At 42.9% G+C, this 26,173-nt stretch overlaps 1 protein-coding gene across 2 annotated transcripts in view; it reads right to left on the reverse strand.

The window, feature by feature from the left end:
• Nucleotides 1-26,173, reverse strand: part of rictora (RPTOR independent companion of MTOR, complex 2 a) — a 271,841-nt gene that overhangs the window by 90,398 nt on the left and 155,270 nt on the right. For both annotated transcript variants that reach the window (XM_080189548.1, XM_080189549.1), the window contains 5 exons: nucleotides 20,424-20,506; nucleotides 12,912-12,999; nucleotides 11,303-11,393; nucleotides 2,584-2,650; nucleotides 230-310 (listed from right to left, as the gene is read on the reverse strand). In XM_080189548.1, coding sequence (XP_080045674.1) covers nucleotides 230-310; nucleotides 2,584-2,650; nucleotides 11,303-11,393; nucleotides 12,912-12,999; nucleotides 20,424-20,506 — 410 coding nt within the window. The remainder of the gene's footprint in view (nucleotides 1-229; nucleotides 311-2,583; nucleotides 2,651-11,302; nucleotides 11,394-12,911; nucleotides 13,000-20,423; nucleotides 20,507-26,173) is intronic.

Here is a 26,173-nt window from a genome sequence, read left to right on the forward strand (position 1 = left end):
TTACTAAGATATTTAGAATCCATAAAAATACAGGTGTTTCTATCATATTCTTAAGTTTTTTTTTAATCTTTCTTTGGCAACCAGATGCTACTGTCTTTAGTGTTCAGTGGGGCAATGTCAACCTGGATTCAGGAGACATTACACAACCAGAAGGAACAGTATCAGGCTGGTTATAGGATGTTAATGATAGGAATAGTGGCAGCTTGAAACTAATTACAGGTCACCTTACCATGTGCAACAGTTCGCCGAGCAGGATGGTGGCCCGCACAGACACATTGTCATCACTGCTTGTTAGCACATCAACCAGACTCTAAGGAAAGAGATAGGATAAAAAATTAAAACAGAAACAAAGTGGGAGTTGCCTTACCGCAGCTCAGATGATCAGCTCATTTGCAAAGTTACTCCTTAATAAAAAAAGTCTCCCTCTATCGTAAAATGTTCCTTTGTCCCTGGAACACATGCATTATTTACAGAATAGCGGTAATCCAAAATCAACACAATACTGTTGATAATTCGTCAACATCAGCACACTGGGCTGTGTTGGTGCTAATTTCTCTGGTAATTAACAGTGAGTTAACCATTGTATGTCCAAAAATTACAGATACACTATAAGCATACCAACTCAATTTTAATGCTTCAAATAAGCTACTCATTCTTGAGGCAAACTCAGTTTGTTAATTATTTCCCAGCCTGGAACTCACTTATAGATATCGGTTATTCTCTATATGAACTACTCAAGACCCTTAGTTAGACTGTGGCCTGTAACTCACCCCCAGGTTTGTAATTCTATATAGAATCTAGAATATTCAGAAGTCAGCTGTGGCTCAGTTGATAGCACTATTCCCTCGGTCAGATGGTTCAAGTACCACTTCAGGGAGGAGCAGAAGAATCTAGACTGACATTCGAGTACAATACTAAGGGAGTGTATTACCAGAGGTGCCACCCTAAATGATAAACCGAGGTCCATCATCTCAATAAAGGTAGATGGAAAAGAACTTCTGTCACTGCTTTGAACAGCAGTGTCCTGGTCAATATTTAACACTCAGTCAACATTACTAAAGCCGATTATCTGGTGATAATCAATTTGCTGTATGGAAGAACTTGCTGCGCACAAATTGGCTATTGCATTCCTTACAAAGAACGAAAAACAGTACAGTTCAGGAACAAACCCTTTGGCCCACCAAGTCTCTGCAACACAGATGCCTTTCTAATCTAATATTTTCTTGCCTATATCTGGTCCATATTCCTCCATTCCCTGCCTTTTCATTTATCTATCTAGATGCTTCTTAAACATTATTTAGAATCTGCTTCAACCACCTCCCCCTGCAGCGCATTTCAGGCATTCACCACCATGTGAGAAAAACATGCCCCTTGTGTTTGTTTTAAACTTTCCCTCTCTCACTCTCAACCTATGCCCCTGAGTAATTGGCCCTTCGATCCTGGGAAAAAGACTCTGACTATCCATTCTATCATAAACTTGTAAACCCATATCAGGTCCCCCCTCATCCCCCGATGCTCCAATGAAGACAATCCAAGTTTGTTCAACCTTTCTTCATTGTCCATATCCCCAAACACAGTAAGAAATCTTACAACACCAGGTTAAAGTCCAACACGTATATTTGGTAGTACAAGCCACTAGCTTTCAGAACACTGCTCCTTCATCAGGTGAAGATGCTGGATGTTGGAGGCCAGGTTAGGATTCATCACTTGATGAAGGAGCAGTGCTCTGAAAACTAGTGGCTTGTGCTACAAATAAACCTGTTGGACTTTAACCTGGTGTTGAGAGACGTCTTACTGTGTTCACCCTAGTCCAACACCAGCATCTCCACATCATATCCTTAAAACCAAACAACATCCTGGTAAATCTCTCATACTCCCTTTTCAATGCATCAACATCCTTCCAGTAGTGTGGTGACCAGAACTGTACACAATACTCCAAATGCGGCCTAATCAAAGTCTCATACAGTTGCAACATGATTTTCTAATTCCTATATTCAATGCCCCGACCGATGAAGGCCAGTATGTCACGCACCTTCTTGACCACTTTGTCCGTCTGAGTTGCCACCTTCAAAGAACTGCGAATCCGCATGCCTAGATTCCTCTGTATCTTAGTATTTCTAAGGGCGTTACCATTTACTACACACTTTCCTTCTGCACTAGACTTTCCAAATTGCATCCCCTCACATTTGCTCATGTTAAATTCCACCTACAACAATGACTACACTTCAAATTGGTTGTGAAAGCATGATATAAACGCAAATCTTTCTTTATACATGAATCACACAAACCCTTCTATTAGAATATAGTCTGAAACTCACTCTCCAATATCTACAATGCTATAAGCTATTAACATCCTTTGGGATTAGGTTCCAGCCTCTTAATCAGTCCCAGATAGTCATTATGCTGAATAAACCATTTGTATCTGTTAATCAAATGATTACTCTCATCATTCTCTGCAATTCTGACAGGACTGTAATAGTTATAATGTGCCAATGGAAGTTATGTCATGTGTAGGGGTCTTACTGTCCTATAAGCCACATTAAAAATAAATGTTTATGGTTTTAGGCTACATTAAACCATTACCTCCAAGAGTCCATTGTTGATGAATGCAGACAGCACAAGTGCCAAATAATTATCCATCAGGTCAGTCCTGGAAAAGAGGATTCAGAGGCACATCACTTCATGTGAATTAAAACTGTGAACAAGACTGACCCATAACTACTCATATACCAACCTTAGCACCAGAAAATGAGATGCATGCTATAACATCCTATTAGAACATAGGACATTACAGCGCAGAACAGGCCCTTCGGCCCACGATGTTGCGCCGACCAATTAAAAAAGCAATGACCCTCTAACCTAAACCAATCCCTTTCCATCCATAAACCTATCCACGGATCTCTTAAACGCCCCCAAACTAGGCGCATCTACAACTGCAGAAGGCAGGGCATTCCAATCCCTCACCACCATATGGGTAAAGAACCTACCTCTGACATCCATCCTATATCTACCACCCCTTAATTTAAAGCTATGCCCCCTCGTGCTAGCTTTCTCCATCCGAGGAAAAAGGCTATCACTGTCCACCCTATCTAAACCTCTAATCATCTTATATGTTTCAATAAGGTCCCCTCTTAGCCGCCTTCTTTCTAACGAAAACAACCTCAAATCCCTCAGTCTCTCCTCATAGGACCTTCCCTCCATATCAGGCAACATCCTGGTAAACCTCCTCTGCACCCTCTCCAATGCCTCCGCATCCTTCCTGTAATGTGGGGGCCAGAACTGCGCACAACACTCCAAGTGCGGATGCACCAGAGTTTTGTACAGTTGCAACATGACGTTGCGGCTCCTAAATTCAATCCCCCTACCAATAAACGCCAAGACACCATATGCCTTCCTAACTACCTTATCTACTTGATTCCCAACTTTCAGGGATCTATGTACACATACATGTAGGTGGTGTAGTTTCTTTGTCTCATCTGCTTGGCAGAGAAACTACACCACCTACATGCACACCAAGAATAGGAAACTTGAGAAACTCGGCATCGCCGCCAGCAACAACCAAGCCTCCCCCGGCACCACAGTAGAAAACAGCACTACCGCAGGGAGGTCTATTGTCAACTTGTCGGACTACACACTTCAACCAGATGAAATCGAAGTTCTCAGCCGAGGGCTCAATTTCTGCCCCACCACCAAAATGGACCCCATCAGTCTCGCAGCGGACACAGAGGAATTCATCAGGCGAATGAGGCCTCGGGAGTTTTTCCACAAACCCCAAGAGGCCAGCAACGAACACAATGAGACAGTCGATGAACCAGAACAGCCGACAGAGAGATCCGCAGTGCAACAGCTTAAGAGGAAGGAATCCAATTGGACTCCTCCGGAAGGCCGCTGCCCTCGACTGGACTTGTATGCCCAAACCATCAGGAGGTGCGTTAACACCAGATTCATCAGCCGCACTCACAAGACAGCCCCGAACATCACCCAAGCACAACGCAACGCCATCCACGCTCTCAAGACAAACCGCAACATTGTCATCAAACCAGCAGACAAAGGAGGGGCCATCGTCATACTGAACAGAACGGATTACTGTAAAGAAGTGTACCGACAACTAAACAATGAGGAACACTACAGACAATTACCCACAGATCCGACCAAAGAACACACTCGTCAACTCAACAATCTGATCAAGACCTTTGATCCGGACCTTCAGAGCACCCTCCGTGCTCTCATTCCACGTACTCCCCGCATTGGAGATCTCTACTGCCTCCCAAAGATACACAAGGCAAACACACCTGGCCGTCCCATCATATCGGGCAATGGAACTCTGTGTGAGAACCTCTCCGGCTACGTCGAGGGCATCCTGAAATCCATTGTACAAAGAACCCCCAGCTTTTGTCGCGACACTACGGACTTCCTACTGAAACTCAGCACACACGGAGCAGTTGAACCAGGGACACTCCTCGTCACAATGGATGTCTCAGCGCTCTACACCAACATCCCCCACAACGATGGCATTGCTGCGACTGCCTCAGTACTCAATGCTGACAACTGCCAGTTTCCAGATGCAATTTTACAACTCATCCGCTTTATCCTGGACCACAATGTCTTCACCTTCAACAACCAGTTTTTCATCCAGACACATGGAACAGCCATGGGGACCAAATTTGCACCTCAATATGCCAACATCTTCATGCACAGGTTCGAACAAGACTTCTTCACTGCACAGAATCTTCAACCGATGCTGTACACTAGATACATCGATGACATTTTCTTCCTTTGGCCTCATGGTGAACAATCACTGAAACAACTATATGATGATATCAACAAATTCCACCCCACCATCAGACTCACCATGGACTATTCCCCAGAATCAGTTGCATTCTTGGACACACGCATCTCCATTAAGGACGGTCACCTCAGCACCTCACTGTACCACAAGCCCACAGACAATCTCACAATGCTCCACTTCTCCAGTTTCCACCCTAAACATGTTAAAGAAGCTATTCCCTATGGACAAGCCCTCCGTATACACAGGATTTGCTCAGATGAGGAGGATCGTGACAGACACCTCCAGACCCTGAAAGATGCCCTCATAAGAACAGGATATGGTGCTCGACTCATAGATCGACAGTTCCGATGCGCCACGGCGAAAAACCGCACCGATCTCCTCAGAAGGCAAACACAGGACACAGTGGACAGAGTACCCTTCGTCGTCCAGTACTTCCCCGGAGCGGAGAAGCTACGACATCTTCTCCGGAGTCTTCAACATATCATTGATGAAGACGAACATCTCGCCAGGGCTATCCCCACACCCCCACTTCTTGCTTTCAGACAACCACACAACCTCAAACAGACCATTGTTCGCAGCAAACTACCCAGCCTTCAGGAGAACAGTGACCACAATACCACACAACCCTGCCACAGCAACCTCTGCAAGACATGCCGGATCATCGACATGGATACCATCATCACACGTGAGAATACCGTCCACCAGGTACATGGTAAATACTCTTGCAACTCGGCCAACATTGTCTACCTGATACGTTGCAAGAAAGGATGTCCCGAAGCATGGTACATTGGGGAGACCATGCAGACGCTACGACAACGGATGAATGAACATCGCTCGACAGTCACCAGGCAAGACTGTTCCCTTCCTGTTGGCGAACACTTCAGTGGTCACGGGCATTCAGCCTCTGACCTTCGGGTAAGCATTCTCCAAGGCGGCCTTCATGACACACGACAGCGCAGAGTCGCTGAACAGAGACTGATAGCCAAGTTCCGCACACATGAGGACGGTCTCAACAGGGATCTTGGGTTCATGTCGCACTCTGTAACCCCTGTGACTTGCCTGGGTTTGCAAAACCTCACTTACTGTACTGTCTGGAGACAATACACATCTCTTTAAACTGTGATCAGTGCTCCTTCCACTCACATTATCGGCCACTTCAGGTCTTGAACAGCAGGTTAGGTGTAAAGATTCGCATTCTAATCAGGAATCTCTAAACTGTCTGTGCTTTATATGCTCTATCTGAGGCCAGAACTCTCCATTCACCTGACGAAGAGGGTGTCCCTTGAAAGCTTGTGAGTATATTATCAAATAAATAGGTTGGACTAAAACCTGGTGTTGTCAGACTTTTTACTGTGTTTACGCCAGTCCAACGCCGGCATACCCACATCATGACTATACCTGTGACCAACGACGACCCAAAGATCAGAGCCAGAGGCTCTGCAATCGCCTCTCTTGCCTCCCAGAGAATCCTAGGGTAAATCCCGACCGGCCCAGGGGACTTATCTATTTTCAAACCCTCAAGAATATCTAGCACATCCTCCTTATCTACTGCAATACTATCCAGTTTACAACCCTGTAACCCAGTGTTCTCCACAGCTACATTTATGTCTCCCTGCGTGAATACCGAAGAGAAATATTGGTTCAATGCCTCTCCAATCTCTTCCGGTTCCACACATAACTTCCCACTGCTGTCTCTAACTGGCCCTAATCTTGCCCTAACCACTCTTCTGTTCTTAACATATCTACAGAACGCCTTAGGATTCTCTTTAATCCTATCAGCCAAAGTCTTCTCGTGTCCTCTTTTAGCCCTTCTTAACTCCCTCTTTAACTCCCTTCTGGCTAATCTATAGCTTTCCAGTGCACTACCTGAGGCCTCAAGTCTCATCCTGACATAAGCCTCCTTTTAACCAGCGAAACAACTTTTTTAGTGCACCATGGTTCCCTTGCTCAACCATTTCCTCCTTGCCTAACAGGGACATACATATCAAGGACTTGCAGTAGCTGCTCCTTGAAAAAACTCCACATTTCGGACGTTCCCAGCCCCTGTAGTCTCCTAGTCCAACCTATGCTTCCTAATTCTCTCCTAATAGCCTCATAATTACCCTTCCCCCAGCTAAAACTACTGACCCGAGGTTCATACCTATCCCTTTCCATCACTAAGGTGAACGTAACCGAATTGTGGTCACTATCACCAAAATGCACAGCAACTTCCAAGTCTAAACACCTGGTCTGGCTCATTTCCCAGCACCAAATCCAATATAGCCTCACCTCTAGTTGGCCTATCTACATACTGAGTCAAAAAACCTTCCTGCACGCTTTGTGCAAAAACTGACCCCTCTAATGAGCTAGAGCTATAGCTATTCCAATCAATATTAGTAAAGTTAAAGTCCCCCATAACAATTACCCTATTACTTTCACTTCTATCCAGGATTGTCTCCGCAATCCTTTCCTCAACCACTCTACAGCTTTTAGGAGGTCTACAAAAGACTCCCAACAGGGTGACCTCTCCACTCCTATTTCTAATCTCAGCCCATACTATCTCAACAGACAAGTCCTCATCAAACTTCTTCTCTGACACTGTGATACAATCCTTGACTAATAATGCTACCCCTCCCCCCCTTCTACCTCCTTCTCTACTCCGACTGAAGCATTTGAACCCCGAAACCTGCAACAACCATTCCTGCCCCTGCTCTATCCATGTCTCTGAAATGGCCACAACATCAAAGTTCCAGGTACTGATCCACGCTGCAAGTTCATCCACCTTATTGCGAATACTCCTCGCATTAAAGTATATGCATTTCAAATCATGCTCTGCTCCACCCCCACGATGCCGTGCATTGCAGTCCCCATCTATGCCCCCCTCACTTTCATCCCTGCTACTCAGGATCCCACCCCCCCTCTGAATGCCTCACTCGCATTATACTGGTTATCCAGAGCCCCACAGGCCAAAATAAAGCAGAAAAAGATGTTAGTCACAAAGGCCTTAATACTGCAGAAAGCCGAGAGTTCAGAAAGTTCAAGGGTGAAGTAAAAATGGAAATGAGCAAAACAAAGAGGATAAAACAAATATTGGACATGCAAAAATCAAAGAAAATCTTAACATACTTTGCAATGCATTAAGAAACACAGAAAAGATCAGGAAAAGGCAGGGCCTATCAGACGTACATGGTAACTTGTGGATTAATTGAGAAGATATGGGCAGGAATCTCAATGAGTACTTTGTCTTCACCAAGAAGAGGGATGATTCAGACATTCGAGTTAAAAAGGTGTATGAAATATTAGATGGAATAAACATAAGAGGAAGTACTGGGAGGATTGGTATCCTTTAGGGTGGGATAAATCACCAGGGATAGATAGAAGCCAGGGAGGAAATCATGGATGCTCTGAGGATCATTTTCTAATCCTCACTAATTCCAGGCGAGGTCCCACAGGATCAGAGATCTGCAAAAGTTGTATTGTTATTTAAGAAAGGTGCAAAGGATAGGCCAGAAAATTACAGGCTGGTCAGTCTGACTTTGATGGTGATCAAATTACTGGAAACAATTCTGAGAGACAGGAAAAAACTCTCATTTAAAAAGACACGGACTAATCAGGGACAGTCAGCATGGTTTTATTAGAAGATTGTGTCTTACCAAACTAATATTTTTTGAGGAAGTAACAAGGAGGATTGATGAAGGTAGTGCAATGAATGTTACCTACATGGATTTCTGTAAGGCACATGGCAAGATCCCACATGGCAGCCTGGTCAGGAAAATGAGCTCTCAGCAGGTTGGCTGCAGAACTGACTCAATGACAGGAAACAAATAATATGATTGATGGGTGATTTTGTGAATAGAAATGGTTTCCAATAGTGCTCCACAGAGTTTGCTGCTTGTTGTATTCATTAATGATTCAGACTTAAATTTGGGAAGCAGGAATGGGAAATTTGCAGATAGAAATTAGGATAAGAAAAAATACTGGCAGGTAAAACAAAGATGATCCTCAGTTTTTTTGCATAATATTAAGAGTAACAGAATAATTAAGGAAAATATAGGGCCTATCAGAGACATACATGGATTGATTCAGAAGATCTGGGCAGGAGTCTCAATGTGTGAAGTCGCCATAGTCCCAGATGACCGTAGGCTGCTCTCCCCTTTGAGGGACAGTGCTAACCGAAGGAGCGTCACACCTCAGGCAAGGGGCAAGATTGAGAAGGCAGAGTACTTTGTCTCTGCCTTCATATGCAGATAACTGTCAACTGCAGAATGATATCAATAATTTGGTTGAGTGGATGGAACAGTGGCAAATGGAATTAAATCTGGAAAAGTGTGAGGTGACACACTTGGGAAAGGCAAACAAAGCAAGGGAACACTCAATAAATTGGAAAATACTGAGCAGAGTTGAGAAAGTGAGAGACCTCAGAGTGTCCCCCCACAGGTCCTTAAGGTGGCAGGACAGGCGGACAAGGTGATCAAGGTGGTATATGGAATGCTTTCCTTTATCGGGGTGAGAATATAAAAACGGGATGATGGAATTGCAGAAATCATTGTTAGGCTACAGTAGGGATTGTGTACAGTTCTGTCCATCAGGAAGGACACACTTGCTCAGGAAAGAGTGCAGAAGAGACTCACAAGAATGTGGCCAGGGCTTGAAAACAAAATTGAGGAAAGATTAGGGTGACCTGTTAAGAGATATAAAATTACGAGGGGCTAAGTTTGGGTACACATAAAAGGTGGCATAGCAGACAGTGAAGAAAGTTATCTAGGATTGCAATGGGATCAATTGGACCACTGGGCTGATGAATGGCAAATGGAGTTTAATTTAGATAAATGCAAGGTGATGCATTTTGGTAGATCAAATCAGGGCAGGACTTACACACTTAACAGTAGGTGTTGGGGAGAATTATAGAAGATCTAGGGGTACAGGTTCATAGCTCTTTGAAAGTGGAGTCACAGATGGACAGATTGATGTAGGCGGCATGCTTGGTTTCATTAGTCAGAACGTTGAATACAGGAGTTGGGATGTCTTGTTGAAGTTATATAAAACATTGGTGAAGCCGCACTTGGGATACTGTGTGCAATTCTGGTCATATTATAGAAAGGATATTATTAAACGAGAAAGAGTACACAAAAGATTTACTAGGGTACCACTGGGACTTGATGGTTGAGTTATAAGGAGAAGTTGGATAGATTGTGTCTCTTTTCTGTGGCATGTAGGAGGCTTAGGGTAATCTTATAAAGGTCTATGAAATTATGAGGGCCATAGATCAGCTAGATAGTCAATATCTTTTCCAAAGGTAGGGGAGTCTAAAACTCAAGAGCATAGGTTTAAGATAAAAGGGGAGAGATACAAAAGGGTCCAGAGGGGCAATTTTTTTTCACTCAGGATGGTGGGTGTGTGGAATTTACTGCCTAAATTGATGCTGAAATGCTCAACTCATTTAAAAAGGTGCCTGGATCTGAAGTGCTTCCAGCTACAAGGCTGCGGATCAGGTGCTGGAAAATGGGGAGAATGGCTAGTTTTGCTTTTCTCAGTGCAGGTGCAATAAGTTGAATGGCCTCATTCTGTACTGTAACATTTCTACGGTTCAGCAGACCACAAACACCTATTACAGCGTGGGAATCTCTAGGATTACACATATTATTGGGAGTTCCTTGGGAGCAAACAATACAGAATGCACTCTGTATTTTTACTCCCAAAAATATGTGTAATCCTAGAGACTCTCATTCCACATCATGTCCTCAATATTTCGGTGGGTCCTACACACCTTCACATAGCAGGTCCCAGGGTTTCCACATGTGAATGACAACTCCCTCTACACTGTCCCATCAAACACTCCTAGCAAAGCAAAGCACTGGTTAGACATAGAGTAAAGCTCCCTCCATTCTGTCCTGGGCTGCATGTAGAGCAATAGTCCTGCTAATTGGTCTTAAACAGCACATCTAACTACACCACAACAATTATATTTTCCCACTTCCCACACTAGTGGGACTACTGGTTTAATAGCTGTATTTGCTATGGAATGCTTAATTGGCTAAGATTGACACAATCCTATTGCACTTGTGGTCTTCTAATCTCTCAGATTTGGTTGTAAAATTATATTTTACAGATGTTTAAAAAACATTTAATACACCAAAACGTGCTTCATAATTTGCTTGTGCTCCATTATTCAAAAAATACCATGAATTGGTCAGTGATTTCAAACATTGTTAAAGCTTAAATTACAAAATTAAAGAATTGAAATGACAAGAATTTTATTTGAATAGTGGAAGGGGAGAGACAAGATTGTGCTGTGCTGCTTACAGTTACAGAGTTGTTAAAGCAGAGTAGTAAAAATTAGTTATAAAGAGAATACTTGTATTTATTTGTTACTTTATCACACAGCTCCAAAATCTCAGAGTTTCACACAGAATGAATTGCTTTTAAGTATGTTGACATTTAGTGGGTAAACATGGCTACCATTTTGCATGTATGTAGACTGCAGTTGCTTGACTTGTGCGTCCAAACAACTCCTTTCATCAGGGAGTCATGTACCTGGATCTTGCTCGATGTGGGAGAATTGTTTTAGCTTCAGCTGCTACAAATCCATCTGAAAGACGCCAGGCGTCTTGAAATCGGCTGGGATCTGTCAGAACGAGGAGGAGGGGGAGAAAAAGAACAAAATACAAAGTAAGAAATCACGTAGTTAGAAAGGGTCTATTCAGCTCAACAAGTACGCTTCTTCCGAAATCTATGGACACTCCACTTGGGTGTACAAGGGCATAATTTCAAAGGTAGCATGTAACAAGAAACTCAGATGCAGTAGCCAACAAGGGCTGCAACAAATTTCAGGAGGAGAGACAGAGCAATGAAATGGACAGATACATGACAAATGAAATTTAACTGAAGTATGAAGTGACACATTCTGGTGGGAGGCATGAAGAAAGGCAACATAAACTAAATGGTACTAGGTGTTACACAACTGCTTGAAGGTGACAGAACAAGTTGAGAATGTTGTTTGAAAAGCATATAGGATGCTTTGCCTTACTAACAGAGGCACAGATATAGGGGAGACAATGGCCTAGTGGCATTATTGTTAGATTATAAATTCAGAAACTAAGCTAAGGTTCTGGGGACCTGAGTTTGAGTCAAATTTGAATTCAATAAAAAAAATTGGAATTAAGAACTTATGGATGGCCATGAAACCACTGTTGATCATCAGAAAAACCCATCTGGTTCACTAATGCCCTTTAGGGAAGGAAATCTGCCATCCTTACCTTGTCTGGCCTACATGTGACTCCAAGCCCCAGCAATGTGGTTGAATCCCAACTGCCCTCAGGCAACTAGGGATGGGCAATAAATGCTGGTCAGCCAGCAATGCCCATGTCTCACAAATGAATAAAAAATGCTCTAAAGCAAGAAAATTATGAAAAACCACTCAAATGCAAGGCAGTGGTACTAACTGGATAGTTCCACCAAAAAGTCAATTCGGACATGGTAGGCCAAGTGACCCCTTCTGTGTTGGATCATTTTATGATCCCTCATATTTCTCTTCCACTTATAATCTGTAAGCTTTAAAACAGGATTCCCCATGGCCAGCAAGCTGTTATTCTCAATTTATCTTGCCTTCTATTCATGACAATTATGCTAACATACACAATGGGTTTTGACCTTTCATCCATGCTTGACAATATAAGCTCAGGTCTTCAGCAGTGAGTGCAGCTGATGCACATATCCAGCAGAGGGTAGCAGCATAGCAGGAATTCAGGAATGGAACAGATTTGTCCCCATTTCTTATATGTTCTCTCTCAAGTATTTTCCCTTGCATTAAATATTTTTGGGATTTGATGCATGTTACTTGCCAGAATTAGAAACAATACATGGGAGGAACAAAAGGGACCTGTGCAATTGTGGTTGGGAAAAAAAGAGTATTTAACACATTCTGTGGATGTAGATGCAAATTATCCTCCTCATGATTACTTGAGACACTAATAAACTTTAAACATTTTGCCCATTTCCAGCTGGAAGAAGTTTTCATTCTGTACAAACATTATAAAAGCAGCAAAGAAGAATGTTCAATGTTTAAATAATGGGCTCAGAGCTGACTTGAGCACCTCATGTTCCTTTCGGGTATGACAACGTGGCGATGAAAATGCTCACCCACCTACGCTGAGCAGAGCTTCAGAAAAATCTTGTGTTGTCACAGGGATAGGGAGTCGGAAGATATCGTACAACACCTCTAGCAGACCACGCTGTTAAAGTGAGAAAGAGGAGAACGAAACTTATCAATTTTCAATAGGTTCATTGTCAAGAGAAACACCTAGCAACATATGCCAGCAATAGAGGTACTGAAAAATAAATTTAATGTAGCCAGGCAAACCTGAGGTCTACCAAAAAGTACAAGAAAGAAAAGAACGAATAGTCTTACCTTTTTCTGACAGAGCAAAATCTTATCATCACCTACCCATGTTCTCACTCCATAAACATAATCACCTCATGAACCCACTTACAATGCCTTTTTTAATATCTTTACCCAATTTCTTTATTCCACAATGATCATCACTGAGTGAAACATTTTCCCCACCTTGGATCCTCCAACCCTGGGCTTTTATTTCCAATTAATGTGACCCCTATAAATAAACCTGTCACCAGCCAATAATCTGCCTGGATTAGGTTGTCAATTCATTGACAACCTCAACATAATTTCTGTTGAATGTTTTAGTGAGTATCTATCTTCATTAGTATGTGTATAGTATTTATATTTATGATTATACAGTTCCAGCAAGACTTCCCTCCTTTCATAGTCTATCCTAAATTCCATTTGCCTTAATTATTTGCTGTACCTACATCCTATTCTTTCGTAATTAATATACAAGGATACCCAGATCCCTCTGTACTGCAGGATTCTCTCTCTTCCTATTTAATTATTTTACTTTCTATTCTTATTATAATGGATAACCTTATATTTTCAACATTATATTCTACCTGCCAAGTCTTTTCTCACTTACTTAACCTATCAACTGTAAAATGTTTGCTCTCTAGCAAGCTCACTGATTGGTTGGTGCTGATGAAGTAAAATGTTTGTTACAAGGAGATACATTCCTCAGGATACAAGATTGATCTTAAGCAAAATACTGTGGATGCTGGAATCTGAAATGAGAACAGAGGACGCTGGAAAAACTCAGCAGATGAACTAGCATTTATCAGGAGAGAAACAGCTAACATCTTGAATCCATAGACTCTTCATCAGCACTGAGGGGAAAAATATAGAAATTGCAATAAAAAGTAGCAACTTTAAGACCAAAAGACAAATGGTCTGGTGTGAGAAGAGGAGGGGTTGTTTTGCATTGAGGCAATACAATTTTGGAATTTTTTTTCAAATTGGGGGCTTAAGATGAAGGAAAAGGTCAAAATCTAAAATTGCCAAACTCTATGCTGAGTTTCGAGGATTGCAATATGCTAAACTGGAAGATGAAGTGCTGCTCTTCCGGTTGGTGGCAGGCTTCAATGGAGCATCACAGCAGGCCACGGACAGACACCAAGATGCTGAGTTAAAATGGCACCCGACGGGAAAGTTGGGATTTTGCTTGTGGGCTGAGTGGATGTGCCTTGCAAAGCAGTCACTCATTGGGAATGAAACACTGCTGAATTTGACAGTAGTGTTTGAGGCCTTGAATAGTGAGGACTGCAGAGGTAAAGGAACAGGTGCTGCACGTCAGCAATTGCAAGGGAAGATGCTGTGAGAAGGGGAGTTGGGTGTGATAGAATTGACAACCAGGCCATCACTGAGGGAACGATCCCTGCAGAATGCTGACCAGGGTGTGGGAGGATCTATTTGTGGTAGCATCATGCTGGAGCTGGCAGAAATGGTGGAGGATGATTCCTATATTCAAGAAAGGTTCCTATATTCAAGAAAGGGAACAGGGACAGCCCAGGACATTACCGACCGATGAGTCTAACCTCAGTGGTTGGTAAGCTGATGGAGAGGATTCTGAGGGACAGGATTTATGAACGTTTAGAGAAGTTTACTATGATCAAAAGTAGTCAGCATGCCTTTGTCAAGGGCAGATCGTGCCTTACGAGCCTGGCTGAGTTCTTTGAAAATGTGACTAAACACATTGATGAAGAAAGAGCAGTGAATGTGGTTTATATGGACTTCAGCAAGGCATTCGATAAAGTCCCCCACGCAAGACTTCTTGAGAAAGTGACAGGGCATGGGATCCAAGAGGCTGTTGCCTTGTGGATCCAGAACTGCTTGCCCGCAGAAGGCAGAGAGTGGTTGTGGATGGGTCTTTTTCTGCATGGAGGTCGGTCACCAGCGGAGTGCCCCAGGGATCTGTTCTGGGACCCCTGCTGTTTGTAATTTTCATAAATGACCGGGATGAGGAAGTGGACGGATGGGTTGGTAAGTTTGCTGACGACACGAAGGTTGGTGGTGTTGTGGGTAGTTTGGAGGGATGTCAGAAGCTGCAGCAAGACATAGATAGGATGCAAGACTGGGCGGAGAAGTGGCAGATGGACTTCAACCCGGATAAATGTGTAGTGGTCCATTTTGGTAGGTCCAATGGGGTGAAGGAGTATAATATCAAGGGTAAAGACTCTTAGCAGTATAGAGGATCAGAAGGACCTTGGGGTCCGGATCTGTAGGAGTCTTAAATCGGCCTCGCAGGTGGAGGTGGTGGTCAAGAAGGTGTATGGTGTACTGGCCTTCATTAATCGAGGGACTGAGTTTAGGAGTCAGGAAGTAATGCTACAACTTTATAAGACCCTTGTCAGACCCTACTTGGAGTACTCTGCGCAGTTCTGGTCACCTCATTACAAGAAAGACGCGGAAGCTATTGAAAGGGTGCAGAGGACATTTACAAGGATGTTGCCTGGATTGAGTGGCATGCCTTATGAGGATAGGTTGAGGGAGCTTGGTCTTTTCTCCCTGGAGAGACGAGGTATGAGAGGTGACCTGATAGAGGTTTATAAAATGTTGAGAGGTATAGATTGGGCGGATTTTCAGAGGCTATTTCCCAGGGCTGAAATGGTCACTACGAGAGGACACAGGTTTAAGGTGCTGGGGAGTAGGTATAGGGGAGACGTCAGGGGTAAGTTTTTCACTCAGAGGATGGCGGGCGAGTGGAATCGGCTGCCTTCGGTGGTGGTGGAGGCGAACTCGTTGGGGTCTTTTAAGAGACTTCTGGATGAGTACGTGGGATTTAATGGGATTGAGGGTTATAGATAGGCCTAGTAGGTATGGATATGATCAGCGCAACTTGTGGGCCGAAGGGCCTGTTTGTGCTGTAGTGTTCTCTGATCCTTTGACTGTGAAGGCTAAGGGGTGAAAACTAGTTCGAAGGGTATTCTATCATGATTCTGGGAGAGAAGGGAAGGAATGAGGGCAAATGTTTGGGAGATGGATCAAACCCATATCTAATGCAGATATATTTCAAATTTTAAAAATAAAGAATGCACAATCTGAACAATGAAAGATATTGGTTCTTAAAAAAAATTATGCTTTTTTAGGAATTGAAAATGGTGTTGTTGCGAGAGGAAGCATGATCCACAAGTGACAAGATCCTTCTTGAAATTCGGTTGTTTGTTGAGGTCTGGAAAGGGATTAATGTACATCAAGCAAGCTTTAAACATACCTGGACTACAATTGCAAAGAAAAAACTTCAAAAATCTAGCTGGAAAGATTTTAGATTTTTTTAGATTCCTTCCTGCCAGTTGGAATTTACTGTGTCGGGGGGAGGGGCTGTGGATCTCAGCTATGTCTGCAAATTGTTTTTTTTTCACCCAAGAAAGGTTGAATTAAAGTGGGAAGCAGGAGCCACTGAGATTGTACAGCAAGTTGCAAGCTGCTATTTCTATTTTTGGATTGCTTTTTTTTGCAGCTAGAACTCTGAGGGTCATGTTGGGACTTGCAGTTCAGCCTGGAACCATCTTGTAATTTTTTCATTCAGTCAAGGGTAGGGGGCAGCCCAAGGGAGAACTCCTGTGTCATAAAAACTGCAACTGTCAGATAACCTGGGGACACTGTGCTATTTCTTTTTTTCACCCAACCAAGGGTGAATGAAAGTGAGGGAGAAGAGTTGCAACTTGCACCTCGGCTGGGAACGCTTTGCTGCTTCTGTTCGCCCAGATTAAAAATAAAATCGCTTCTTGGCCTTTTTTTATTCCAATTCAATCAAATCAAGTCCAATTCAGAGTCTCAACAAGTTGAGACATTCCCGATCCAAGCTGACAAGACAGGGCTCTCACCTCCTGTCTTGGGCTTGATCTACATGATCCAAGCTGATTGGATTAGGCATTGCACCTCTTCCAAGGCTCGATCTCATCTGCATCTTAGCTAAAAGGCTAAGATGCCACTTTTAAAAATTGCTTCAAATGAAACTAAAATGTAACCTAATGACTTCAACCAAGCACAGCATGTCAATACTACACTTGATCTTAGCCAAAGATCAATTTGAGGAATTGAGTTTAGGAGTTGAGAGATAATGCTGCAGCTGTGTAACACTCTGGTCAGACCCCACTTGGAGGACTGTGCTCAGTTCTGGACGCCTCATTACAGGAAAGATGTGGAAACCATAGAAAGGGTGCAGAGGAGATTTACAAGTATATTGCCTGGACTGGATGGCATGCCTATGAGGATAGGTTGAGAGAGCTTGGTCTTTTCTCCTTGGAGACAGAAGGATGAGCGGTAACCTGATAGAAGTGTATAAGATGTTCAGAGGTATTGATAGGATGGATTCTCAGAGGCTTTTTCCCAGGGCTGAAATGGCTACCACAAGAGGACACAGGTTTAGGGTGCTGGGGAGTAGGTACACCGGAGATGTCAGGGGTAAGTTTTTCACTCAGAGGGTGGTGGGTACGTGGAATCGGCTGCCAGTGGTGGTGGTGGTGATGGCAGATTCGATAGGGTCTTTTAAGAGACTTCTGGATGAGTACATGGGACTTAGTAGGATTGAGGTAAGCCTAGTAAGTAGAGATATGTTTGGCGCAACTTGTGGGCTGAAGGGCCTGTTTGTGCTGTAGTTTTTCTATGTTCTATAACCTTCCAAGATATCTGCAATCCTCTAATTCTGGTTTTGAGTATTCCCAATTTTAATTGTTTCACCATTACTACACTAATGGTGCCTTATAAACCTTAGCTGCTGTTGTGCCATTGGATTTTATACATTCCTCCTGACAAGGCAGAACCTTTAACCTAAACGATGGAACCTTCAAAAGTGTACTACTCCCTCAGTAAAAAAACATGCAGTGAAAGTATTGAACATAAGAACATAAGAAATAGGAGTAGGCCATCTAGCCCTTCGAGCCTGCCCTGCCATTCAATAAGATCATGGCTGATCTGTCGTGGCTCAGTTCCACATTCCCACCCTCTCCCCATAACCCTTAATCCCCTCTCTTATCAAAAACCCATCAACCCGCGTCTTAAAAATATTTAGTGAGGTAGCCTCCACCACTTCAACGGGCAGAGAATTCCAGAGATTCACCACCCTTTGAGTGAAGAAGTTCCTCCTCAACTCTGTTCTAAACCGCTCCCCCCTTTATCTTGAGGCTGTGCCCTCTAGTCCTACTATCCTTTCTGAGCGGGAAGAGTCTCTCCACCTCTATCCTATCCATCCCATTCATCATCTTATACGTCTCAATGAGATCTCCCCTCATTCTTCTAAACTCTAACGAGTACAAGCCTAGTTTATTCAGCCTCTCCTCATAGCTCAACCCCCTCAACTCCGGTATCAGCCTAGTAAACCTCCTCTGCACTCCCTCCAAGGCCAAAATATCCTTGCGTAAGTACGGCGCCCAAAACTGCACACAGTACTCCAGCTGCGGCCTCACCAATGCCCTATACAGCTGCAGCAAGACCTCCCTACTTTTATATTCAATCCCCCTCGTTATGAAGGCCAGCATCCCATTCGCCTTCCTGACCACCTGCTGCACCTGCAAGCTGGGTTTTTGCGACTCATGCACAAGGACCCCAAGGTCCCTCTGCACCGTCGCCTGCTGCAGTTTTTCGCCACGTAAGTAATAATCCTTCCTACCATTATTCCTACCAAAGTGGACCACCTCACACTTGCCAACATTAAATTCCATTTGCCATTTCCTGGCCCATTCGCCCAGCCTATCTAGATCCTTCTGCAGACTCTCCACACCCTCCGCAGAATTTGCCGTTCCACCAATCTTGGTGTCATCAGCAAATTTCGACACCCTACACTCGGTTCCTTCCTCCAGATCATCTATATAAATGGTAAAAAGCTGAGGCCCCAGCACCGACCCCTGGGGCACTCCACTAGTCACCATCCGCCAATCCGAATAGCACCCGTTCACCCCCACTCTCTGCCTCCTATTTGACAACCAATCCTCTATCCACGCTAACACCCTACCCCCAACTCCATGTCCCCTGACCTTCTGCAATAACCTCGTGAGGTACCTTGTCAAACGCCTTCTGAAAATCAAGACCACATCCACCGGCTCTCCTCTATCCACCGCCCGAGACACATCCTCATAGAACTCCAGTAAATCTGTCATATTGTATGGCTAACCATATTATATGATCAAATGGGACTTGAATCCAAAATATTCTGACTCATAAATGAGTATGCCAACAATGAGCCAAGATCTCCCACAAGAGCCATTTTATTAATTTTAACAATTTTTTCAATCGTGCAACCTATGCCATGAATCAGCAGCTGTCAATAGGCACATCAAGCAAATTACAAAGAATTTGTTTGCAACAGGAAATTTTCTTTCTTGTGAAAAGGATTGCATCAACTTGAATCTTAGCATGATTGAGCACATAATGAGACTATTTAGCCCATTGTGTCTATGCCAGCTCTTTGAAAGAGCTATCTAATTAGCCACACCCCCTGCTCTTTCTCCAGATTATAGAACTATTTCCTGCTGGAAAGCTTTTTAGAGTATCCACATAGTGTGCAAGTCAATGTGGCTTATTCATCACCTTCTGATAGCCAAGAAATTTTAGTCATTGGTGAGGGAGGAGGAAAGTGACTCGCCTTTTGGCAGCACGCTCATTTTGCCAGCCAAAAGTGCTGTACCATTAGTCACTTGCATTAAGTGCAATGTGGAGGCATAAAACTCAGTCTTTCACCTCCTATTTCCCTCAGCCTCCATGATTTAGCAAAGATTGACAAATATTCCATGAGCTATGACAATATTTGCCCCATCAAAGCCATTTACTTTTAAATGTTTGAGCAATTTTGAGGTGCTGGTGCAAATTGCCCTGTAACCCATTAAGCCATGACAAGGCCAAAGCTGCATGGGAGTTTTATGAACAATTGAGTAGTCTCCACAAAGCTCCACAGTCAGTTTAACATTTTCAGTTAGCTAATTACAGCTCAGATTTTACCTGAGCTGCAAGTGTAGGGCTAATCAAACTAGACAAATATACTCAATAAGCGTCTCCCAAGTGCTAACCTCATCTTCTGGATTATTAGACAATCTCCCCTGATATGGCACAATCACAGACAATATGATCTGAAATAAACTGAATTTTTTCCAATAAAGCAAGAAAGACAGGGCGGAGTGGGGACATGAAATTATAGTTATGGAGTAACAGAATACGCAATATTCTCACAATGTCAACATCAATTAACCATTTAAAATAAAACATCATGTGCAGCAAACACTATATTTGACAGCCAGAACATGTGCAAGTACTACCTACCCGTACTTCCATATTTGGTATACAAAGTATTCCTATTAAAGACTGGATACCGGAGTTTCCAGGCCGGCACAGATTTATAATTCCTGAAACCAAACACAATCAAGGCAGACATTGTCAAATAAGATTACAGATTCAAACTTAAGCTTCAAATACCATAGCTTCAGATTCAGATAGGGCTTTTAAAAGACTAAAAATATACAGCACAGAAACAGGGGCCATCTGGCCAAACCAGTCCATTCTGGTGTTTATGTTCCATTCGAGGCTTTTTCCACTGTTCCTCATCTAAATTTATCATCGTAACTCCCTACTCCCTTATATGCTTGTCTAGCTTCCCCTTTAAATTAATTGATAATATTCACTTCTACTGTTCCATCTGATAGTGAAGTCTACACTCTCACCACTCTCTGGGTGAAGTTTCTGTGAATCTACTATTGGATTTTTTGGTGACTATCTTATAATGATAGGCTCTAGTTATACACTCTCCTGCTAGAGGGAATTCTCTATATCCAGTCCATCAAATTTTAAACTTTTATTATGTTATCCCTCAGCCTTTTCTTTCGTCCAAGAGAAAAGAGATCCAGTTGTCAATCCTTTCCTGATGTATATTTCTGGATCATCCTCGTAGGCCTCTCCTGCATTGTGTTCAGTGCCTCTATATCTTTTTTATAAGATGGCAACCAGAACTGCACACAATACTCCAAGTGTGGTGTTAGAAAAACAGAAGCTAGTTTTAAGGGAGTTATATTGGTATAGGTAAACATTTGAAAAAAGTATAGTTTTAGGTGGGCTTATTTTAATGTTTGTGTTTGGAGGGACTTATAGTTAGATTTATGCACGACAAAAGTTGTTTGTGTGTTGGGGGTTGGTTTCAATTTCAAATAGGATTCTATTGTGCCACAATGTGAACAGTAAATATAGCTGCTTGGCAACTGGAGGCCCTTAAGACAAAAGGTTCTTCTTTGTCCTTTAGCTTAAAGCTAGAAGTTAGGGAGTTGCAGACAGGAGAACGGAGGGGGAACATTTCCCACAGCTCTGCCACAAGCACTAGGTTTAGAAAATTAGAGAGGGGTCAGCTCTCTCAGTTTTGCGACAAGAAAAACCATACAATGAAGTAATAGTAATCTAAAAAGGAACTAGTTAAGGAAACCAGGCTGTCCGAGGAAAGGTTAAAAAAAAGAGAAATGTTCAGTAAAGACAGACAGGACTCAAAGGCTGAATTGCCAGAAAGATATCTGAAATTACTTTCTGATTTGAGATTTTACTCTAGCCTGCAAAATGTGAATCAAAATATCTGGGAATCAGTGACTGGACCTCAAATGTGTAAAAGGAGTCAAGATAAAGAAATTCTACAGGCTTTGTTGTAAAACCTGGAATGGATTCATTGTGGAGCAAAAGCTTTATTTAGAAGTGCTATTTATAAAATCTGGAGTAGATTCCAGAATGCAAACTGCTAAGCGAAAGAGATTCAAAGAACAAAGAACAACACAGCGCAAGAAACAGGCCCTTCGGCCCCACAAGCCCATGCCGCCCATTTTAACACTCAGTGAGTGCCTCATTCCAATCCTTCTTCTACCTACGACTTTTGTCTACGCCTCCTGGACTCCACAACAAAGGAGTGCAAATTTAGAGAATTATGTGTGCGCCAGATTAAGGAAAGTTGTTAACATCTTGAAGTGCACTTTAGGAGTAGAATTTGTAAACTTTCACAAGGCAATCATTTGGAGGGGACGATAAGGAGAATTCCACAGACATTAACTTGTGTATTAATGAGACCACTCTAGTTTGAAATGTACTGTATTATCCATGTTAATCTTAAAACCTGTGTGCATTTGTTAAACTAAGGGGTTTAGAGGAGTATTATGTTTTAATCCAACTTTTCTATGTTAAATAGATAATGTTTCTTCGCCTTGTAAAAACTAATTAGTGGTCCTGTGGCTCTGTTAGTCCATGTTTGATGAAAAAAATAAAAGATACGATCTTTTGAGCCAGCACTCCATGAATCGGGATCTTACCATCCAGTTGGAAGATCAACCGGGTTCGGAACAGTGGTCCAACCAAGATTTGATACAGGTTAGGCATTACTTCCCCACTTTTTAATTCATCCTTCCAGAAGTAAAGTTTGGTGTTTAGTTTGCTTTTTATGGCCTTGCTAAACTGCAGTCTTCCTCAGTATTAAGTTAACTTTAATGAGCATAAATTATGGTCACCATCAAGTAAAAGAAAGCCAAAAATTAAACTCTGTGCTAATGGTGAATGTTTCATGTAGCAAAATTAATTTCTTCTGCCTACTACTATATATGGGTTAACACTACAGTTGAGATACCAGATGGAGTTATTTCATACAAAAATATTAAATATTTACAGTGTATTCAGTGTAATCTCTACATCTGAATATGAAATATATATATGAATAAATAAAACAGTGAAATAATTAATATAGAACAGATAGCAGCAAAATATAAACTATAGTCTAATTCAGCTGATTCATGCATTAAATAACGAATACCTGAGAATAAGTTATAGGCTGGAATCTAATACAGGCTTGATGCCTCATAATAGCATAGTGTATTCCAGGTTGAAAATTAATTTGACTAGCTTGGAGGAAAAAGCTTCGAGACTTGTTGTTCCCTATATAATTGGATTAGCTAAATTAGTCAGTCTATAGCACTGAATACCCTGAATTTCAGGCATGCTTAAATTGCTCCACCAGTGACTGGAAAAAATAGTAGGTTAATAGCTGGCCAGTTCTGTACTGTAATGGCAGGTAAGACAAGATCTAGCACAGAGTTGTACAACACCAATTTATACAATGCTGCAACCTCAGTATACTGGGAAAGGAGATCGGCTGAACAGCTAGGAGCACAGGACCTGAACAATCCTGATTAACTCAGCCAGGAGCACAGTCAAGTTCTGCAACATATTATAAAATATGTAAATAGCTTCAAGAGAAAAATTCACTGCGGATATGTTATTCTATGAGTCATCAAGCCTCTATTAGATTCCAGAATGTAACTCAGTCTCAGATATCCATTATTTTGTTTCAATCACCTGAATTAGACTATAGTTTATACTTGGCTGTTATCTGTTCTCCATTAATTATTTCACTGGAGAGATATATACATATTTTTATTTTTATATATACAATACATATTTAGATATAGAAATTATACTATATGCACAGTGTGCAAACATTGAACATATTTGTATGAAGTAATCCTACCTGGTATCTCAACTGTGGTGTTAACCCATGTATAGTAGTAGGCAAAATTAATTTTGCTACATGAAGCACTCACCAATAGCACAGAGTTTAATTTTTGGCTTTATATCATTAGATCTTTTTGGTCACTGAGATGCCTTATTGGGTCTCTGGTTTAATTGAAGGGTTTGTGGCTTCATGAGGTCCTGACTCACCTCCACATTTCTATTTTGCTGAAATTGTATAGGGCATTGGTGAGGCCACACCTGGAGTAGTGTGCAGTTTTGATGTCCTTATGTTCTTGGTCCTTGGTTCTTATGTCCTTGATGTTCCTGGAATGCTGCCGGGATAGTTTCCTGGAACAGTGCGTGTTGGAGCCGACGAGGGAGAGAGCTAGCTTGGATCTCGTGCTATGTAATGAGGCGGGTAGAATTAGGGACCTTGCGGTGAAGGATCCTCTTGGAGAGAGTGATCATTGTATGGTGGAGTTTCTGGTGCAGATGGAGGAGGAGAAAGTGGGTTCCCAGACACGCGTACTTTGTTTGAATAGAGGGGAGTACGGTAGGATGAGAGAAGAATTGGCGAATGTTGACTGGGGGAGTGCGTTGGAGGGAGGGTCTGCTGAGGAGCAGTGGAGGATCTTTAAGGAGATCTTTCTTGGTGCTCAGCGGAAATTTATTCCGATGGTCAAAAATGACAGTAGGAGGAGAGGTAATAAGCCGTGGATAACGAAGGAGGCGAAAGAAAGTGTTAAATTAAAAGCGGAGGAGTTTAGAGTAGCTAAGAGTAGTGGGCGAGAAGAGGATTGGGAGAGGTTTAAATGTCAACAAAGATTGACAAAGAAGTTGATAAAGAAGGGTAGGAGAAACTATGAAGCTGGGCTAGCGCTTAATATAAAAATGGATTGCAAGAGTTTTTATAAATATATAAAAAGGAAGAGGCTGGCTAGGGTGAACGTTGGTCCTTTAGAGGATGAGAAAGGGGACCTAGTGGTAGGGGATGGGGATATGGCTAAGGTATTGAATAACTTTTTTGTTACTGTCTTCACGAAGGAGGACGTGAATAATTTGCCGGGTGTTAGTGATGGAAAGATGGTAGGACTGGAGGGTCTTAATGACATTACTGTTACTAGAGAGGCGGTGCTCGACAGACTGGAGGGGCTGATTGTGGACAAGTCCCCAGGACCGGATGGAATGCATCCTAGGGTTCTGAAAGAAATGGCGGAGGTGATAGTGGATGCCTTGGTGGTTATTTTCCAGACGTCGCTGGATTCCGGGGAAGTGCTGGAGGATTGGAAAACGGCTAATGTTACGCCGTTGTTTAAGAAGGGTGCCAGGCAAAAGGCGGGGAATTATAGGCCGGTTAGTTTAACGTCTGTGGTAGGTAAAATGTTAGAATCCGTCATTAAGGAGGAAATAGCGAGGCATCTTGAAGGGAATTGCTTGATAGAGCAGACGCAGCACGGTTTCATTAAAGGGAAGTCGTGTCTGACAAATTTACTGGAGTTCTATGAGGATGTGTCTAGGGCGGTGGATAGAGGAGAGCCGGTGGATGTGGTCTTTCTGGATTTTCAGAAGGCGTTTGACAAAGTACCTCACAAGAGGTTATTGCAGAAGGTCGAGGGACATGGAGTTGGGGGTAGGGTGTTAGCGTGGATAGAGGATTGGTTGTCAAATAGGAGGCAGAGAGTGGGGGTCAACGGGTGCTATTCGGATTGGCGGGTGGTGACTAGTGGAGTGCCCCAGGGGTCGGTGCTGGGGCCTCAGCTTTTTACCACTTATACAGATGATCTGGAGGAGGGAACCGAGTGTAGGGTGTCGAAATTTGCTGATGACACCAAGATTGGGGGAATGGCAAATTCTGCGGAGGGTGTGGAGAGTCTGCAGAAGGATCTAGATAGGCTGGGCGAATGGGCCAGGAAATGGCAAATGGAATTTAATGTTGGCAAGTGTGAGGTGGTCCACTTTGGTAGGAAGAATGGTAGGAAGGACTATTACTTACGTGGCGAAAAACTGCAGCAGGCGACGGTGCAGAGGGACCTCGGGGTCCTTGTGCATGAGTCGCAAAAACCCAACCTGCAGGTGCAGCAGGTGGTCAGGAAGACGAATGGCCTTCATAGCGAGGGGGATTGAATACAAAAGTAGGGAGGTCTTGCTGCAGCTGTATAGGGCATTGGTGAGGCCGCAGCTGGAGTAGTGTGTGCAGTTTTGGGTGCCGCACCTGCGCAAAGATAATTTGGCCTTGGAGGGAGTGCAGAGGAGGTTTACTAGGCTGATACCAGAGTTGAGGGGGTTGAGCTATGAGCAGAGGCTGAATAAACTAGGCTTGTACTCGTTAGAGTTTAGATGAGGGGAGATCTCATTGAGACATATAAGATGATGAATGGGATGGATAGGATAGAGGTGGAGAGACTCTTCCCGCTCAAAAAAGACAGTAGGACTAGGGGGCACAGCCTCAAGATAAAGGGGGGGGCGTTTTAGAACGGAGTTGAGGAGGAACTTCTTCACTCAAAGGGTGGTGAATCTCTGGAATTCTCTGCCCGTTGAAGTGGTGG

This window comes from Carcharhinus amblyrhynchos, chromosome 5, assembly GCF_965287045.1.
Source record: "Carcharhinus amblyrhynchos chromosome 5, sCarAmb.v2.hapA, whole genome shotgun sequence".
Taxonomy (NCBI): Eukaryota; Metazoa; Chordata; class Chondrichthyes; order Carcharhiniformes; family Carcharhinidae; genus Carcharhinus; species Carcharhinus amblyrhynchos.